This window comes from Acanthisitta chloris, unplaced genomic scaffold, assembly GCF_000695815.1.
Source record: "Acanthisitta chloris isolate BGI_N310 unplaced genomic scaffold, ASM69581v1 scaffold104, whole genome shotgun sequence".
Lineage (NCBI taxonomy): Eukaryota > Metazoa > Chordata > Aves > Passeriformes > Acanthisittidae > Acanthisitta > Acanthisitta chloris.
The window spans coordinates 3,072-22,079 of record NW_008667454.1 but is presented as its reverse complement, the minus strand read 5'-3'; the positions used below and the strand labels follow the sequence as shown (position 1 = coordinate 22,079).

Here is a 19,008-nt window from a genome sequence, read left to right as displayed (position 1 = left end):
CTCTGTAATGAATTCATAACAGAATTTCAGAGGACAACTTAAATCCATTTGCAGGGAGGGACAGGAGAACACCTCCTGCACATCAAGTTTTCTCTCCAAGCACCTTTGGTGCATGTTTGATGGCCACTGACATTTCAAAACCAGATTCTTTTGGTGGTGTATACCTAGTCCTCTTAAACACATATAGATGACTTTTTACAAACGAGACCTTTATAAGATAGGCAGAAAAAGTACTGAACTCTTTACAAGGATCCCAGATACATTCATCTTGCAAACTTTGCCATTCTCTTATCACAAAAAACCCCCAATCAACTAACTATAAAATAATGTTCTCTTCTGTGAATATTACCCTGAAAAAAACCCACAGCAGGTCAGGAACAGTGATATTTTCTGACTTCTAATGTTGTCTTTTATCCAGTATGCTTGTAAAAACATGTATTTTGATATTGTGACTTATGTTAACTAATCCAGAACCACCAATCCATACCCTCTTTTCATTCTATTTTACTGCAATCTCAGTGCATCCTCAGCCATATCAACTTTACAGCGTTACATATCCTGAAATATTCTATTCAGTGTAACACATTCTATTACATATTCTGGAAACAACAACAGATTTTCACAAGAATTTTAACAGCTAGATTGGGTGTTTGAATGCTCTGCATTTGGCTGGTTATTAATACTATTATTATTCTGTAGAACGATGCTGTCTGTCTGATGTCTGTTCCTATACCAAATAACCTTACATATCCTTCTTTAACATATTGCTAGCTGCATCAAAAAATAAAAATTACTTTTAAAAAGTGCAAAAACATTCTGATGTAGTGCAGACGTCTTCCAGCATGAGAATATGTATGGCTAAGTGGAAAACTTCTTGTAGGCAATTAGGAGAAGCTGTGATAATTTGGGTTTCTATTCCTCTGAATTGAGCATATGCATAATTAAATACTTAACAGTTCTGCTCGGTTTTAGGTTTCATTAAAACTTATACAGCAGCAATTGCCCTAATTTTAGAGAATTACCTAAAATATATAAGGTAGTACAGTGAAGTGTGGCACATGAGTCTGTTTCTGCTGGTATACCTTAAATGAAGGCAGTACCTTACTATAGTCAAAAACCAGTACATGTGTCAACTAGATCTTTCTTTCTGGTTGATTGGTTGGTTGGTTAGTTGGTTGGTGGGTTGGTTAGTTGGTTGGTTGGTTGGTTGATTGGTTGGTTGGTTAGGGACTTTGAGGGGGGGGGGTTGGGGAGTGTTTTTTTTCATTTTTTGGTGGATTTTCTTTACATAAAGGAAGTGGTGTTAACTGAAGAGGAAGAGGCAATAAAAGCAAATCTAATACATAACAAGGCCCTGCCTCCAGAAGTCCTTGACAACATTGTTCCTGACTGGTGGAAGAAAGAGCCTTTCCGGTAACTGTAATTAGATTCTCCTCTCTTTGATTAATCTAAGGAATGATGTCACCTATTGTGTCCACAATTGCAAATAACTATTGCAGAGATTATTTAAATTCTCTTGTACTTCTTATGAGTTAAGACCTACCTCTCAGTCTTGGTTTTGTTGTTCTGTTTTGACTGATATATTAACAGTAATATGTCTCATGTACTGTACACAGCACTAGACAAAATACTTAGCACACCTGAATGGGATTAAAAGTCCTAAATAGCTCAGTAGTTTTTGTGTGCTTACAGGATAGATATGTAAACAAACCTTTTTCTGTTTTCATGTCATTTTTGTCCTGTCAGACCACAGACAGGGGACAACATTCTCTAAGCAGTGTGAAAAACAGTGAGATCAATTTTAGGAAAAAAAAAAAATGCACCAAGACAAAAAATTACCCAGTATTACGCATAGTGTTGTGATATTATATTGTGTTATATCACATTACATTGAACTATAGTATACTCTTCTTTCCCACAGCATCCAGGGCTACTTGTTCTTCCCTCCACTCCCACTCCTTCTACCTTCTTTGGTTTTACAATGTATCCTATTAAGGTCTAAAGTAATAAAAATAAATATTAACTTTTTATTAACACAACATTCAGCTTTACAGAACTACTCATCCAATTTGAACTTGTAAGAGCTCCAACAAGCCACAGAGCTTTCCAGGAATATCTGACTTGTTTTTGATATCTGCAGGAAGGGAGATGTAGGTCATGCTGTGACAAAACTCTCTTGCTATACTAGACAAGAAATTGTCAGGCATTTCTGAATCATAAATTTTCAGGCATAAGCTTTCAGTGGCAGTTGTTACCAAAATGGAGACCTCATATCACCTTCCAGTATCTGAAGGGGCTACAGGGAAGCCAGAGAGGGACTCTTTGTTAGGAGCTGCAGTGACAGGACAAGGGGCAATGGGTACAAGTTGAAAGAGGGGAAATTTAGGTTAGATATTAGGAAAAGGTTTTTCACTGTGAGAGTGGTGAGACACTGGCACAGGTTGCCCAGGGAGGCTGTGGATGCCCCAACCCTGGCAGTGTTCACAGCCAGGTTGGATGAAGCCTTGAGCAACCTGCTCTGGTGGAAGGTGTCCCTGCCCATGGCAGGGGGTTTGGGATTAGATGATCTGTAAGGTCCATTCCAACTCTTGAAATTCTATGATTCTATGAAAATAATGTTTGTGACACCTTCTATTTTTCTGAGAGCAGTGCCTAAGAATTACTGTGTTTAGAGTCACACAAGCAAGTCTGAGGACACAATTTATCTGGAGTTTTTAAAAGTCTTTTTAAAATACTTAATCTCTGCACATTAAAACCTCAGAAGAAATGAATTTTTAAGTACACTAACTGAAACATAGTGAAATATCAGTTTGACATTGTGAAAAGATAGTGGCTGAAAAGATTTTTTAAAAATTACTCTTTAACATATACTTTTAATATGGGAATTAATATTTTTTTCAAAATAATAACATGTTCACTGTGTGGCACTTTAAACTACAGTGTGTAATGATAAATATCTTCTTTTTCCAATTAGGTCCACAGGCTTTATACTGGATGGTTTCCCCCGTACTGAAGATGAAGCCAAATATTTGTCAGAACGAGGACTCTGTCCTGACGTTTCAGTTTATATTCAAGTAGAAGAAACTGACATTGTCGACCGTCTTTTTCCTCCACGTCTGAAAAAATGGCAAGACAGACAGTACAAAAAAATGGAAAATAAAAAGAAGCTAAAGGACTTGAAAACAAAAATAAGGGTAAGTTTTCAGTCCTACATCTTTTTTTGTAACTTCAGCAGCATAGGTCTGAACAGATTCTAAAATGCCCAAAGCCATGAAGAGCTCATGGGGAAACAGATACAGGAGCCAGGAGACACAGTCCTACACATTCACAGCATTCCTAGATTTTTCTATAGGAACCAAGAGTAATTCAGGGCTCCTTTCCTCCTCTGTGCAAGTAATTGATGCAGGAGTTTAGGCATCTTGCAGCCTAAGAAAAGTAGCTGTGCTACCAGACGAAGGGCAGTCTGAGAGAATGCCAGACATCTGGAAAGTCCTGGACAAAGGGCAACTAGATGGAGGGAGTGAATATGGCCATAAAAAAACTCAAATACACATCTCATGCCCTGTACTGTTGTTGCATCCCAAATTCCCATTGTGCTGTTGCGTTGCTCAGCTGTCCCAGGGGCTGACTTCACAGCTGCTGTGTGGGGTGTGTTGTGTTTCCAGCCACGATACTCTGCACAGAAATGCAGTAGGTCCAAGCCACGTTCTCAGTGCTGTTGCAGCTGCACAGTCTCACATTAAAACAAAGCTGTGCCTACTACTGAAAAGGTTACAAATCATTTGAAGCAACCTGAAACCTTTATGTAGACATTTACAGTCAGCACATGTAATATATTCAAGGTTCCTAACCTTCTATGAAATTGAGATAAAGTACTTCACAGGTATCATCAGAATAGGTCTGATCATAAGTTCCTCCAGAGCAGCTGACACAAAGGAAGTTAGTACAATGAAATTTGGGACAAGGTTTATACAATACCATTAGCATCCCTAAACAGCCAAAGGGAACAGCACACATTTAACACATGCTCAATCACCACTTTGCCAAATGGCAACCACTTGTAAGTTTAGAAACTCTGTAGTTTGCCAATAAAAATATTATTATAATGTTTTCAGTGTGGCAAGAATCACAGTCTTTTCCCCTGTGCTGGTTTGAGCTGAAGTAGAGTTAACTTTCTTCACAGAGGCTAGTATGGGGCTATGTTTGGGTTTTGTGCAGAACACAGAGTTGATAATGCAGAGATGTTTTTGTTATTGCTGAGCAGAGTTTACACAGAGCCAAGGCCTTTGCTGCTTTCCATAATGCCATACTGGCAAGGAAGTTGGGGGTGCATGGGAGATTAGGAGGAGACACAGCTGGGACAGGTGACCCAAACTGACCAAAGGGATATTCCATACCATGTGACATCATGCTCAGTATATAAGGTGGGAGGAAGAAGGAGGAAGGGGGGACATCTGGAGTGATGGTGTTTGTCTTCCCAAGGAACCGTTACGCGTGATGGGCCCTGCTCTCCTGGAGATGGCTGAACACCTCCTGTCTGTGGGAAGCAGTGAATTAATTCCTTGTTTTGCTTTGCTTGTGTGTGCAGCTTTTGCTTTCTCTACTAAACTGTCTTTATCTCAACCCATGAACTTTTGTAGCTTTTACCCTTCTGATTCGCTCCCCCATCCTGTTGGTTGGGGAGTGAGTGAGTGGCTGTGTGGTTCTTGGCTGCTGGCTGAGGTTAAACCACGACATCCCCCCTCTAATCTCAATCTCAGAAGTTGCCAAATTAGTTTCACTAAAACTTACTTACATGTTTGCCTAGTGGAGAGGTGTATCTGATCTGCAAAATTTCAGGCTGCACAGGTAGCATTTTTTAACATTAGAAGCAACTGGAAACAGAATTTTAAGGTGGAAAGAACAACATTAATTCTAGGTCACATTACCAATTCTTAGAGGAGAGATTTTATTAGTCAATATCATTATCTTCTTGCACCTCTTTTTCACTGACAGAATGAGAAGATTGCTAGACGAAGGGAGGAACTTTTAGCAGAACAAAAACAAAAGAAGCAGGAGGTAAGAAAACAAGCTAATAAGAAAGATTTTAAATAGCAGTGTTTGCACTCATACCTTAGAATTTTCTAGAGTTTTTAGTGGCAGAGTTCAGGGCAATGTAGGATAGTAAAAATGTGAGAAACTTCTAGTGTCAAAAATAACTTGATATTTGATATGATGTTTGAATTGTTTCACAAACTCCTGATTCACAAAGGCTAGAAACAATTTTAAAAGGATTCTCAGTATGTGCTCCAATTCACCAAAATACTTAAGAATGTGTTGAATGCATCTAATTTGTAAGGATAAGAGTAGCCCTACTAATGGAAAGTAGGAATGTGCCTTCAGCACCCTGTCAAACCCATGGTTAATCCAGAATAGGAGCATACCAGGATTTCTGCCCAAACTTTATTTCATAGTATACTTATAGATGCATTAATGCACTACTCGACTGCTCATGAAATTCTATCAGCTACACTTCCAGCAAACATGCTTGTTCTTAGCAAAGTCCTGTCAAACTGCAATGCCATGTATGAAGAAACCACTCCTCTGATTAAAACTGCAGTATAGCTCCTCAGTTTTTTAGGCATTCTTGGAACTGGTACAATGTTTCACTGTATGCACTGTATTTTCCTCTGAAATAGATTCTGGAATTTACTGGATTTTTTGCTTACACTAAGGGATACCCTAAAATGAGGTTTTGTTGAATTAATGATTTTTCTAGTTAAAAAAGAGACAAGAATACCAAATGTTCCTTCAAACACCTGTATCATAGATATCAAACAACAAAATGCTTTGCCTTTATAGGCCTTAGCAAGTAACAAGTATTCTGAAGCCTCTGAGGAGGAAGATGAGAATGAAGATGAATATGTTAAAGGTATACTTGAAAAAGAGTTTGAAGAAGAAGAAGAAGAAGAAGAAGAAGAGGCTGAAGAGGAAGAGGAAACTGATGCTGCTGACCGCATACAAAATGAAATTACAGAAAAGTTTGATTCAGAAACAGAGACATTACAAAGTGTACAGGTACTGAGAGCACTGCTTATTTTGTTAAATTACATGATCACATGATGTAAGAAGAGTTTTCAGTTTTATTTAAACATCAAAGAGTTATAGTACCTAAGCAACCATGCTGCTGTCCTCGTGATCTAAATGTGTGAGCGAGATGAAGGCTGTACTGAGAAGGTATAGAGTTTGAAGACTTACTGCCACATCTAAGGCAGTAAGTAGATTGGTGACATTTGTTTGCTGTGTACTAACGAACTTCCAGAGGCAATGAATCATGATTTAGAAGAAACACTGTCCACTGACAAGAAAGTTTAAAAAAGCAGATAATTACATAGTATTGTGGTAGCATGGGATGTAACACAGACTGTAGTTTAAACTTCATTCAGTGGGCAGCATGACCAATTCTCATCTCAAGTCAAAATTTGCTGAGTTCTGGTGACTGAGAACATGCTCAAGAAATCCTTGATAGTTCACAGAAGTCTTGCTTTCAGTTTTTACTAAAAATCTGATTGTGCTTATGATTCTAATATTTCATTATGTTTTCATAACCAGGAAGAACTCGAGAAGTTGTTAATACCAGAGATCAAGATCAGTGGAGGACGGAAGCCTCACATTGTGTCCTACCAAATGTACACCAAGCTGAAAGCTCTAATGGAAAACCGAGGAAGCATTTTTGAGAAATGCTACCCAATAAGTTTGCCACTTGCACAGAAGATGCTAGTTTTCTCATATAAATTCCCAAGTGCTTTTGGTCAGTGGGATCCAATCAAGGTAATGTTCTTAAATGGATGAAGAATATTTCCAAGAGCTAACAGTTTTTTCAAATGGACTTTACATTTAAAAAGATGTTATCAGCCAGTAGCAACTGATACTGAAAATATTTAATGAAATCTACATTGCTGAATCATAGAATTATGGAATTTTAGGGGTTGGAATGGACCTTACAGATCATCTAATCCCAAACCCCCTGCCATGGGCAGGGACACCTCCCACCAGACCAGGTTGCTCAAGGCTTCATCCAACCTGGCTGTGAACACTGCCAGGGTTGGGGCATCCACAGCCTCCCTGGGCAACCTGTGCCAGTGTCTCACCACTCTCACAGTGAAAAACCTTTTCCTAATATCTAACCTAAATTTCCCCTCTTTCAATTGGTACCCATTGCCCCTTGTCCTGTCAGTGCAGTTCCTAACAAAGAGTCCCTCTCTGGCTTCCCTGTAGCCCCTTCAGATACTGGAAAGTTGCCATGAGGTCTCCACAAAATCTTCTCTTCTCCAGGCTGAGCAGCCCCAACTTCCTCAGCCTGTCTCCATAGGGAGATAGATGCTCCAGTCCTCTTAGCAACTTTGTGGCCTCCCCTGGACCTGCTCCAACAGTTCCACATCCTCCTTACGTTGACACCAGAACTGCACACAGTAATCCAGGTGGGGTCTCCTGAGAGCAGAGTAGAGGGGCAGAATCACCTCCTTTGACCTGCTGCCCACACTCCTTTTGATGCAGCCCAGGATTTGGTTGGCTTTCTGGGTTGTGAGCTCACACTGCTGGATCACTGAGAGTTTCTTGTCAACCATCACCCCCGAGTCTTTCCCCATTTCACCATCAAAATGACAACACTGAATATATACAAAATACAGCAAGCATTGATGATAGAAGGTGTTCGTTTTTCAGTGTTACAGCTAACTGAAGGCTGAGAGGCATGTAGTAAATCTGTAACACTATCTTTGCTGACACAATTAAAAGCAGCATTGAATCAGAAAGAAACGAATAATTCTTGATGATACACAAAAAACAGGAGAACAGAGAAAGTATTAAAGCCCTCCAGACATAGTGAAAGCAAACTGAAAGGATTTGGGGTATGAACCAAAGTAAACTTTTGGTTTACTTTTTTGCCACTGCTAGGGCACCAACCCTAGTTCGGTGTATGTAATTCATCAGCAATAATTCTTTGTTGTCAAAGTTTACAAATCTTGAAAAGCAACAAATCTATTTCCATAGCATTTTACTAGAGATCTGGAAAGCTGAGGTCAGAAAGTTCTCCTGTCTATCCCAAAAAGTGGGCTGATCCAGTTTTATAGATCACAAGTGAAATATTAGCAGGTATATTTTTTGCTTTCATGCTAGAAATAAAAAGCAGGTTGGATTGCGAGTCAATTAAAAACAAAAAGGAGGAATCATTAACAAAGTCCAGTGAATAACATACAAAAAGCAAGAAAGTCCTGAAAGAAACATATTTTGGCCTTCATCTTACTATGCCAATTAATCAAGCAACTTTTATTCCCTTTTATATAGTCATCATGTTGGGTCTTCACCTTGTCCAGATCATGTCTGTCTCTCTTCAACCTTAGGATCAGAATTGCCTTTTTCATGGCTGCATCAGATTGACATCCAATAATCTAGGGACATATTAATAGAAGCAGATAATTCTTCTCATTTCCAACTACTGAACCACAGTTTATGTGTTTAATTCTAATTAGTCCTACTCTCTAGTCCTTCCACTTTGTTCTATTAGATTTCAGTACATTTTTGTCATTCCATTTATCCAGTTCATTCATTTAACCAACCAAAAAGTACAATTCAGTTAGAAGAAAGAAGTCAGAGGAAGCTATTAGATAAAATCAGAATGATGTGCTAACAGTGAAAATGTACAAGCCGATAATGATGAAAGGGAAACAGGATCATTCTGGGGGTATTTAGGATAGAATAGAAATGATGAAATTGATTACAGACTGGAAGTTCTGGGGTAGAAAGGCAGATAGAGTATATGCCAAATACTTTTAGATTAAATCTGGGGGGGAGGGAAGTAGCTATGCAACTGATTAGATAAGCAGAGAACAAAACTTATGAGCTGAGGGAGGAATGGAAGCAGACATGCAATAAAACAGACTCCTGACATCTCATAAATTGAGGGCAAGCACCCTGAAATTACTTGATGCAGGAATAGGAGCCTAAGAATACAAGAAGAGTCTGGCAAGGCAATGCCACACATTATAACAGTCCCATCTCTTACTGTAATAACCAAATCAACTTTACTGACTCCTTCAAAGAATACTAAAAGATTTGCGAGGTATGATTTCCCTCTACAAAGAGTTGAGTTGGCTCTTCCCTTTATTTGGTATGTATGCATGTAACTACTGGGGTTTTTTCCTTAATATATTTCAATTTGGTCAATGCAGAGTCAGATTTACTGGACTGTGTTTGCCATGATCCACCTGGGAGCCTTTTAAAAATATTGTCACTTTCTCCACCTTCCTTTTTTTTGGAAGGAAGAACAACGTAAGCAATGGGTTACACATTCCTCAGTAAGAATTTCACTTCTGGGTCCCTTTAAAACTGTAAGATGAATGACACCTGTTCTGGGCAATTTTTTTTACAGATGTCAACATTTTGTTTTAAAACATCTTTTATTGACACTTTAAGGATGTTCCTCCAAGAAGGGCTGCAACAGGGATACAGAATCATACAATCATGGAATTTTAGGGGTTGGAATGGACCTTACAGATCATCTAATCCCAACCCCTGCCCTGGGCAGGGACACCTCCCACCAGAGCAGGTTGCTCAAGGCTTCATCCAGCCTGGCTTTGAACACTGCCAGGGTTGGGGCATCCACAGCCTCCCTGGGCAACCTGTGCCAGTGTCTCACCACCCTCACAGACTAAGAACAGTGATACAAGGAATTAATTTAGCATTACTGCAGTGATCATTTCAGCCAAGTGCTTCTCTTACCTCTCAATGATCGATGAACACTATAGACTCAGTGGCTGTCTTATGTGTTTGAAAACATTTCATCAGCAGTGCATGTATTTTACCAGAAACTGTTTTGGCTTATCTCGTTGTGGTTTTACCCTTGACCATAATGTAAGTATTGATATTCTTTTGTTTTCTTCATTTGTACCTGACTTCTGCTGAGTATAATATTCTCAGTGTATCTTCTATTGTCAGGCAGGTAAGTGGGTTTAATTCACTGAGAAATAAAATTATTTCCTCTATTCTTTGAAAATTAGAAGATGTAATATGTTAAGCCTCTCTGACTACAATATCTTGATGGACATAAAGTGTTACGGTACCACCTACTGGAAATAGTGAGTATTCTTTCTGTCTTCAATGTTTGATTCATCTTTTTGTACAAGAATTGTATGGAAGTTTCTCAGATTTGTCCATGTGTATGAATTTCAGAATGTTTTGATGGTTTGTTTCATATGGTTGGTACCTGCCTATAAAGCCACTTCTCTGGGCCAGAGGAGAAGAGGTTTTGTCAAACCTAATCAACTGCTTCCCATTTTGTATATGCTACAGCTAAGCAAAGGAGAGGTGATCAGGCCACAGCAAAGCCATGAGAACAGAGTCTTCCCTGTAATCCATCGACAATATATTTATTTTTTTTCAAGTGAAGAAAATAAAGAAATATTTATGAACAATCCCATCAAATATATTCGTCAGCCAAAACCTAAACCATCTGTGCCAGTCAAGATTGCAATTGTGGGACCTCCAAAATCTGGAAAGACTACAGGTAGGAGCCAGTTCTCTATAAAGCAAAACCTTATTTCATCACTGAAACTCTCTGTCTTTACTGCTATTAAAAAATCACAAACTATTAATATTGCTGGTCTTTCTGCATTGCTTGCTGGGCATAGATTCTTTTAGTGACATTCTCTAGCATCTCATTTGTCAGTCAGATTGTCCATCTGAATTTCATCCTGGGTTCTTAAGACGTTAGTGACCTGGACTGGCACTTAGAACAACCAGACATCCACTATATTCACTCCTTGTATTATTTCTGATTGTTTTCTAATTGTTTCTTATTTCTTTCAGTCAATATGATCTAATGTAAAATGGAGAAATATTCCTAGGATCAAGGACTAGGACCCCAAACTCTCCATTCCCCAGTCTGTTTCCAAGTTTCCATTTTAAATAACCCCATGATTTCCATCTTTCTCCCCTCTCCTTCTTCCTCCATGACTGTCACTCCATATGTCTCTGCCTTTAACTGGAAGAGGAGAAAATTCAGCTTACACCATAGTTTAATGATTAGAACAGGGTATTAGAAAAAGAGGAGACAGGTTCAAATCATCTCATATTAAGGAGGAATTTTTAACCATCTTTCCCAATTTCTGGATAATGATCCAACTGCTAGGCTGTTCTGTAAAAGGGGCAGCCATGGAAGTATATTTTCTAAGACATTTTGTAATAATACTGACTGTTGCTGCTGAGGTTTGTGCTGAACTGAGCAGTGTTAGTGCACTGACAATGCTTTGTACATATGCAAAGCTCTGGGCCTTTCAGGGACCTAAGCAGGGCTTGGTACCCACTCACCGAGATTATGCAGTGGAAAGGATCCTGGGAAGGAGCTGAACAGTTAGCTGCTAGAAGCAAGGACATATTTTAACATACAGGCTGTGATGCCGCTTATGTTTCAAAATGTTTTGCAGTTGCCAAGAAACTTGCAAGTGTGTTTGGGTTACTGCGCCTGAGCCTGGGAGATGCCCTAAGGCTGGTGATTAACACCCAGCCCCAGAGTGAGCTGGCACTCACGGTCAAGATGCACCTTCACAAAGGGCTGACTGTACCTGATGAATTGGCCATCCAGGCTCTCGATGTGGCTCTGCTAAATCACGTGTGCAATACCTCCGGGTAAGAGTCTTGTTTGGGTTTGGGGTTTTTTTTCAAGACATGCCAGTCCCTTCCTGGGCATGGATTTCCACGTTATCACTGGAAAACAAGTTCACTAAAACACATCAGTGGTTTCTGCATTAAGAAAATCATCTGTACCAAATAAGGTTCTTCACATTACTCTGGGAAATGAGACTGAAGCATAATTTTCTGCAATTTTCAAGTACGTATATTGCGGTAAATCCAAGCAATGTGCTTTATGGTAGTTACCTTTTTTCAGTCAATAAGCCAATATTTTCTATAATCCTTTGAGAACTACCATTTTGTCTCTCTTACACCAACTCCAGAACCAAATTGGCCACATCTGATTTTCTATGATCATGCACTCTGGTTCAATACTCAACTTTTTTTCTGGTTTTGTTAACAACTGAAGTTATCAAGGGGGAACTGAAGACAGTGAGTGTTTCCACCTCATTCATATGTGAGCCTGATTTCCTAGGCTCTTTCTCCACCACCAAAACACCTTTGAGACTGGGTGGACTTTAAAAGCTTATGACCATGATTTCATGACATTCAACTCCTCTCCCCAAAAAGGAGAATTGTTACAGAGAAAGGCATTTCTGGAATAATCCCTGAAAGTTATTTGAGTTTGAGATCATATTTCTTTCAACTTTTCCCTCATGTTAAATACTGGAATGTTGTTTCAGTATATTTTGTTGCATTTGCCTAATATGTGAAAAGCATTTCTTCTTCAACATGATTTTAAAAACTCTTCAAGTACTGTAGTAAATCATTTTACTTACCACTTTGAAAACTGCTCCTCCAAGTCCATTTGGAGATTTCTCGTAGATAAAAGTATGTTTCTGAATGATTGATGTGTCACAATTTTAAAGTCTGCCATTTTTATGAGTCAGAGCCACCCACTTACACTCCAAAACCTTTTGCCCTCTGTGCATTTCCTTTTCTCTTTACTATTTCTTATTCTACCTACCTGATGTTTTTAAAATTTGATTACACACTGTAAGGAGTGAAGTCTGTGTCTCTTGAGTCAGAGCAGCAATGACTGCATGGTATGGGTGTAGACTTTTGTCTCCATGGAGAATGTACTAGGAATATACATAGCCTTAATGGTCAATATGACCCAACTTCTTAGGAAAACTGTTTTTCTGTTTCTGTTTGTATGCAGAGTTGTAATTGATGGATATCCTCTAACAAGAAAACAAGTAAACCTCTTGGAATCAGCTAAGATAATTCCAGTGAAAATCTTCGAATTGGAAATGGATACAAAGGAAGTGTTCAGAAGAGCACTGCTGGATAAGGAAAGCACAAATAGGTAGTGATGCTCCCTGAGAGAAATACCTTCTTCCTACATGATATTGTAATTTCTCTATTTATGTGCCTCAGTGCTATACCCAGAGAGGCTGTATCTAAGCTGGAGCATAACTCAGCTGTCTCTGAACTCCACATATGAAAAGCCATGGGAACCAGTCTCTTTACATTCTAGTGCTTTGATTTCCATAGACCAGAAACAGGGCCCTCAAGTGTTTGTGGCATGCTCAGGCCAGACCCCTGCCTGCCTGAGATCACAAATGTGCAGTGCTGTGCACCCACTGCTTAGTTAAACTGGATTAATGACACTGTACATCAGAAATGTTACCAGTTCTCTCTGCTGCTCAAGTGTATTTTTCATCAATTCAATTCTTATCCTCATAAGAGAAATTGATACTCCATCTAATAAGGTCTCTTGTAAGTCTTAATTGGAGTTCTTTTTACAGTATGGAAACAGAATATTTTAGTAACACACAATTCATGAGTTACTTATCTAAACCTTTCAATTCAGTTCACTCCCTTCTTTGGTTTTCTGAGGAGACAAATATTCTGTTTAAAGAGCTGCTGGTTGTTCTTGAGGAAGAGCAGTAAGTAGTTTACAAGCAGACAGAGAATGAAAAAGAACAGAACATTCACCTTAAAATTAAATTGTATAAGAACCTGGTTCTCATTAGAAGTGTTTCTAAGAAGTTCCAGGTAGCTTGGAGCATTATTGCATGTCTCTTTCATTTTGTCTCTTTATCAAGTAATCAGTACAATGCTAAATTGTTTACTGAAAGACTAAAGACAATTTGCATTGCATAAAAATTAAATTAATGATGTCTTTTTGAAAGTATTTACTTTAAACTTAATTTTAAATACCAAACTAATTACATTTCATAGGTTCAAATACAAGTCAAATGTGCAATATCAGGGTACCATTTAATGGTGCTTTGTAGTGTGTGTCAGTTAATATGTGCTGATACATTCCAAATCTTCTACAAAACAATCATTGAGTTGTATTTGGGACAGAAATAGAAAAGGTTTTGTGCTTTGTTTCTGAACATGATCATAACATCATAACATCTTTGTGATCATAAATATGCTGCTTTTCACAGGTAACTGCTAATACTCTTAATAAGAAATGTGTATTTCTCAAATCTGTTCTAGAGTGTCAAATAAGCAGAATTGTGTACAAAGGACTTGGAGTGAACTCCAAGATTTACACATGAATTTACCAAATCTTCAGATTTAAATCAGTGTTATTTTTCACTTTCTTCAGACCTCTCTACCCTGAACACAACAGCTCACAGATTCTAGCTATTAAAAATTCCTGCTATAAGAAGCACATTAAGGACATTAGGACTTACTATATGAAGGAACATCAGAACTGGTGTGTGATTGATGCTGTTCAGAGCAGGTGGTGGATTTGGAACAAAGTTCAGAAGGAAGTTCAAGTGGTTGCTAAAGAAATCCAGATATACCTGGAAAGAATAAACGAAGGTAAAAGAAAAACAGTTTCCCAGAATGATATTTGTTTCCTTAAGAAACTGCAATATATTGCGTGCATTTCAACCTCAGCTTTCTTTGGATGAGACTAATTCTTGGGCACATGCATATCCTCAAATGCTTCAATCTCATCTGCAGAGATCTTGAAAAGATCTCTTGAGCAGAGTGAAGACAAAACCAACTATGGGACAGTCTGAGTCATCCTCCAAAGAACAGGGTAACAGAAATTGCTGGAGGTACTGAGTCCATGATCCATGGTAGATTCCACAGCATAGGGTGATAAATCACAAAGGGTACCCCAGAGCATACAAGAGGAACCAGGACTTGAAGCTTCACACCATGAGTTGAAGCTTCACACTAGTGTTAGTGGAGGAAAAGGGAAGGAGAGGGAAGACGTTAATTAAAAGTTCAGAATTAAGCCTAAATATGCCATCGGAGTTAATTTATGTGCTTTGGGAAGAAAACCACTTTAGTCTAAAATGACATAGTTCCCACTTGACCTTTTGTGTGTCAGCATTGGTCAGGATTACATTTGCCTTTTAAACAAGCCTGTGCTATTTAAGTAGAATACCTCTGAAGGACAAACAGACTTCCTTATCTTATATCCACACTTTGGTTTTGATTTGTGCAGCTCTGTGGCTGCACCCTTCTTAAAAACCAGAGTCATAAGCAAAAGCATTAAAATACATTTAACTTTTTCACATCAGGCTTGAAAAGCACAATTTTTAAATGGTTTGGGTTTGAGATGACATTTTATTCAAGGTTTTTAATATATTTCATCCAAATAGACGGTAGCAGTGGCAAGGTATGGATGAGTGAAGGGGAGGCTTTCATCACACCTGGTACTCATTTTCACCAATGTAAAGAAAGAAAATAATAGCTGAAATGTGTCTCAGTAACACAAAGGAGTAAAACAGTAAATCATAAATAAAACTGACTCAGGGAACATAGACTAATAAGCTGAGCATGCAGTGTATCCCATAATTAGCAATTAACAATCCTTATAATTCTTAACTGCTACAAAAATGTTGTTAAAATTAATTGGTAAAATGGGTTGCAACTTCATTTTAATATTAATCCACAAAAAATTGCTCATTTAGTTCTCATTGTTTCCTATCCCTTTCAAATGATGAATTACCTTCTAAACTGCAATATTTCTGAGTAGAATTGTTTGATGTTTCTGTGTCTTTCATTAACAAAATATTGTCATTAATTGCCTTTACTGACAGGAAAAGCAGCCAGCATTGCTGATCTCTGCATCACCCCCCAAGAGCTGCAGGACCGGCTGGGGGAGACTGGACAGTACTGCCCTGTCAGCCTCGCAGAGAAGGGTGAACTGGTCGACTGCTCTTTGACCTCCTCTCTGCAGTTTGCTGCAGAATTTCAAGGACAGTATTACAAAATGGCTTCACAAGAAGAACTGGATGTGAGTGTCAGAAAGCACGTTGGGAGGGGATTACGGCAAGAGGGAACATTGTTGGTTAGATCCTTTGATTCCATACAGAAACCAGAAATCTGAAGGCTGAATTACACTGCTGTTGGTAGCATTCAAACTTTTGTCTGTACATTTCTGCTATCAGACATCTAGGCAGACAAAGTGCAGCACAGAGTCCATTAAACCAAAGCTCCTCTTACAATTGTCATAGTTCAAACCTTAGTTTTAAAACAATAATTTCCTCCTTTCTCCATCTGTTTTGGGAAGACTGAGCGTAGAGAGTGGCAATCATAGCAATGGATAGTGATGGATGGTGGGTGGATAGTGATGCCTTAACTGAGAGTGGGTTGTAAAAGAAATTACTTACCCAAGAGCAGCAGCAGTGCCAACACACTAAGTGAGGTATTGTAGAAGTATCTAAATTGCATGAGCCAGCCCTCTGGAGCTGGACTAACAGTCTTACAGTGCTTCTTTCGTTATAAAAACATTCCTTTTTCTACAGAAATTCTTGAGCAGACCAGAGGTTTATGTGTCATCGCTGGCATCTCACCCTCTCCCACCCCCCGACTGGCTACCAAAGAAACTGACTGTGGAAGAAGTGAAGGCTTTACTCCCTGGAAGTGTTGAAATGCAGGGATACTGTCCAGTCACTTACCTAGATGGAAATCAGAGGTACATCCCTGGAGTGTTCATAATCTGAATTAAAGATGATGTGTCCTACATTAATGAAGAACCACCTTCAAAGTACTTTTTAATAGTGTTCAGTGTTTGCACAGGAAAAGCAATTACAATTCTCTATATTGTGCCTGTGGCTTTGGAAATCAATATAAAATCACCTTTTAAAAATTACCTGGCTACAGGTTCTACAAGGATCTGTATTGCCTTGCTGTCTTTGGTGATGAAGATGGCTCAGGTATAGTTTGAATTCTGTCTATCATAAGCCTTCAAAAGTTCAAAGAAATCTCATAAAACCCTAGTAGATGCAAAACTAGAAATTTTTGTAAGAGATCCATAAAGCTCCACCATAAAGTCCCACCAATTTCCCCAGTGTGTAAGAATTTCTCATCAGACTAGAACTGTAATAGTCAATTCTATGCTGTCCCTTCTTAATCTCCTGAACAACTATGACTGGCATTTTAAATGGAGGAGCTCTAAAAAAGCACTATAAAAGCTACTTAACAAGCAGATTTTGAGGCAGGGACTCTCTCAGATTTTGAGCTTTGTAACTGTCATTGATGTAGTGGAAACTTGGATGATCCAGTTGCTACATTTTTGTCATTCCTATACTTCCTAAATTACCAGAAGGCTCCCAGTAGCTCATGAATTTACACTGCACAAACTGTTTTACAATTCCTGTGAATGAATAGTTGTTCTTGCTCCATCTCTTCAGATATGAAGCTTTGGTGCCTGGCAACATCAAGTATGCAGCAAAATATCGAGATAAGGTATATATTTTTGAAAGTGAAGAAAAACTTCAGAAGTTTATGAGGTGAATATACCAATGGCATTATAATCTTTAATCATGTCATGGTTTATACATCTTAAAAGTGCTTACTTTTTATCTGGTTAGGTTACCAGAGAAGTACTGGAATCTGAAGTCTCCACGTAAACTCCCTCCAAACAAGGAGCCAATGCTACTAACTGCACTTCCTTTGGCTGGATACCTGGAACAGGCCAGTTTTTGCTTTTCTGTTTTACAACACGATTTTGTCATGTATAGTATATCCCACTCAGTTTATTTAATTTCTAATGCAATATGAGTCTTACGTTTATTAATGGAATGTTCAACTGAAGATTTTGTGCTTAGAATTGAGAGGAATTTTTTAAAGCTCTAAAATAACAGATATTTGTAGCTTTAATGGAAAAAGTACAGGTAAGACCTTCAGAGGGGGTTAATAAACTACAGTATCATCTGATGGATTTTCCAACTTACTTGGTTATCCTATTTTGCATGATTACATTTTGGTTTGGTTTTTAACACGAGGATAGACAGAAGCTTATCTGGAATCATTTAAGAATAGTTTGTCACATTTTGACAAATGAATAAATAAAAATGATTCATGGTCACTGCCCTCCCTATTTTATACTATTTGCTATCTTCTACTATTCACCAACTTAGGTATCATCCTATGTTGTTAGATCTGAGTGACAGCAGGAAAAGGCTTTGAATGTATTTTTTGTTCAAGATTTTCCTAATGATCTTCTAATACTGTTTTCTTTCTTCAGGGAGTAGCAACCTCTCTAATAAAAGCTCTGCATAAAGTAGGCTGCCTAAAGCCAAAGTTTCCATTCCTAAGTGTAAAAGACACTGCTCTGCTGTTTGTTGCCTGCCACTTGAAAGGTAGAGTATCAAATAATATGCTACAGAAATAAGGAATGATATAAATGAAGTAAATCATCTGATACCACACTGAGAGACAACTGGTGTAGTTTCCTTACGTCCAACTTGGAAAAACACTACTATATACTAATCTCAGTACACACTACCAAGTGTAAGGACCAGGGAGGAAAACAAGGTTAATAGAATAGGGAGATAGGTAAGTGATCTCTCACAAATTGTGGGACTTTAATGATGTTTTGTTACCAACAACCTGATGGCCTTGAAAACATTTCTAGTGTTATATTTGTTATTATTTATCAGGCTCTTTATTTGTGAAATTATCTGGGAAGATCTGAATGTTACTGTGATTTGGTATAACAGTATGTTGATTATTTTTAACTTCTTATTTAATCCACAGTCCAATCAACCTTAGTTTTCCATAACAAAGATAAACACTCCAAAATTAAAATTAGGTGGTTTATACTCAGCCCATAAAATAATGATGAAGTAAAACTTCTCATGGAGCTACCCAAGGTTAGGACTACACCTACACTGAGGAAAGGTGTTCAACCTTTGTCTCCTGTGTTCATAGTTGCTATATTTTAGAAATTTTGTTTGTTTTTTTAGTCCAAGATATCACTTGCAGCTAATAACCTTTAATAGTTTGCTATCAGGCTAAATAGTTCCAGCTTTCTGGATTTCAACATCCTCCCATGCAGCTCTGCTGTAGCTTTGGTCTCATTTCCAGTACTGCTGGAGATTTCTGGAGTGAGACTGACATTTTTTCAGCCCA

General features: G+C 38.4%; 1 protein-coding gene across 1 annotated transcript in view; it reads left to right on the top strand.

Annotated features, from left to right (window-relative positions):
* Positions 1-19,008, top strand: part of AK9 (adenylate kinase 9) — a 62,736-nt gene that overhangs the window by 41,641 nt on the left and 2,087 nt on the right. The window contains 14 exon segments of the mRNA XM_009072485.1: positions 1,295-1,413; positions 2,975-3,194; positions 4,996-5,058; positions 5,842-6,057; positions 6,592-6,810; positions 10,330-10,543; positions 11,463-11,664; positions 12,830-12,976; positions 14,234-14,454; positions 15,690-15,886; positions 16,398-16,567; positions 17,286-17,384; positions 17,466-17,568; positions 18,122-18,236. Coding sequence (XP_009070733.1) covers positions 1,295-1,413; positions 2,975-3,194; positions 4,996-5,058; positions 5,842-6,057; positions 6,592-6,810; positions 10,330-10,543; positions 11,463-11,664; positions 12,830-12,976; positions 14,234-14,454; positions 15,690-15,886; positions 16,398-16,567; positions 17,286-17,384; positions 17,466-17,568; positions 18,122-18,236 — 2,305 coding nt within the window.